The following is a 1,736-nucleotide window of genomic DNA, read 5'->3' as shown; positions in this document are numbered from 1 at the left end:
TACCCCATCCTCCCATCCTTCCCCCCAAAAAATCATCTCTGTTCTTCTTTCTCTTCGTAGAATCCCAGTGTTCTTGTGAATCAAGTTCCCGAAGAAAATCTGAAACACTTGACTGTGTTCCAAAGAGCGATTCTGTGGAAGTTCTGTTGTCCTGAGAGAGTAAGTAAGCATTTCATTCCATTTCTTTCACTTTTGGTTCAGGAATCCATCCTTGTGCCATCAACACCATCATCATCATCGTCGTCATTATAATTAGCAAAAGTTATTTCAGGTTAACGAGTGATTTCTTCTTACTTTAACAGGTGTTAGGCAGAGTATGTATTCCTCTTTTAGTTGTTTCAGTCATTTGACTGTGGCCATGCTGGAGCACCACCTTGTAGGGTCTTAGTTGAACGAATCAACTCCACTACATTTTGTTTTTTTTTTTGTTTATTTTTAAGCCTGGTATTTATTCTAGCAGTCTCTTTTGCCGAACTGCTAAGAGGATATAAACAAACCAACACCAGCTGGTGGCAAGGGGCAAACACCAACTAGGTTCAGTCCCACTGCGTGGCACCTTGGGCAAGTGTCTTCTACTATAGCCTCAGGCCAACCAAAGCCTTGTGAGTGGATTTGGTAGATGGAAACTGAAAGAAGCCTATTGTATACTGTTTTTCTCTGTTATCTTGGTGCGGTACGGTGGATTAATTTTAGACTTTAGCTCTTATTTCTAGCAGGTAGATGCTTCTTAAGCATCACTACACTTCATGCAAATTTATAATTCATAGCTGTATAATGCTATTACATCTGCGATCCACCTATGTCACTGTTGGTGATGTCATCAATTTTAAAATTTATCCACAGATGATATGAACAGTAGTGACATATGATTTCAAATCTCAGCATTTGAATGTTTTGCTTATATATATATATATACACACACACACGCACACACGCACACATACACACAAGGGGGTGCTAGAAAGTTCCTGGCTTTAAGGGTATCACGAAAGGCCTGGCTGGAGGCCCAACCATCTGAGTTCTTTTACAGGGATAAGAAAAACTGAAGGACTGCTGCAATAAATGTGTGAATCTGAGAGGAGAATATGTTGAATAAAATCATAATTAACTGATCCTCCTGTATTTTCTTTTACCCAGAGCCAGGAACTTTTCACAACTCCCTCATAAATGTGTGTGTGTGTGTGTGTATATATATATATGTATATATATGTATGTATATATATATGTATGTATATATGTATATTTTTCTTTTCTGATAGCTCAGTGAGGTATGCTATGCATTAGTGATCAGTCAACTTGGCAATGTGATTCCGACCAAGGAAAATTACAACATCCGAGATGTCTTCACATGTACAAACAACACCTGCCCTGCTCTGTTTTTGCTGCCGTCTCCCGGAGGACACAAAGACTTTGACGGAAGCGAAGGTAAGAATCCAGCCGTTTCATTTTTTATTGCCATTCTTCATCCCCTGATCAGCATCCAAAGACTTTATATGCACGACAATCAAGGTGCCACACAGTGGGACTGAACTTGAAACCAAGCGGTTGAAAAGCAAGCTTCTTACCATGCACCTGCACCTGTGTGGTATGATCATCGTGAACAAACTCACCACCACCATCACCACCACGACCATCACCACCACGACCATCACCACCACGACCATCACCACCACGACCATCACCACCACGACCACCACCATCTCTATCACTACAAAGGCATTATGAAACTTCAAGAA

At 40.8% G+C, this 1,736-nt stretch overlaps 1 protein-coding gene across 1 annotated transcript in view; it reads left to right on the top strand.

The window, feature by feature from the left end:
• The window catches only part of LOC106879169 (uncharacterized), a 27,357-nt gene that overhangs the window by 6,766 nt on the left and 18,855 nt on the right, over positions 1 to 1,736 (top strand). The window contains exons 4-5 of the mRNA XM_014928613.2: positions 61 to 159; positions 1,260 to 1,425. Coding sequence (XP_014784099.1) covers positions 61 to 159; positions 1,260 to 1,425 — 265 coding nt within the window. The remainder of the gene's footprint in view (positions 1 to 60; positions 160 to 1,259; positions 1,426 to 1,736) is intronic.

This window comes from Octopus bimaculoides, chromosome 27 (genome assembly GCF_001194135.2).
Source record: "Octopus bimaculoides isolate UCB-OBI-ISO-001 chromosome 27, ASM119413v2, whole genome shotgun sequence".
Taxonomy (NCBI): domain Eukaryota; kingdom Metazoa; phylum Mollusca; class Cephalopoda; order Octopoda; family Octopodidae; genus Octopus; species Octopus bimaculoides.
This window is presented reverse-complemented; position numbering and strand designations above follow the sequence as displayed.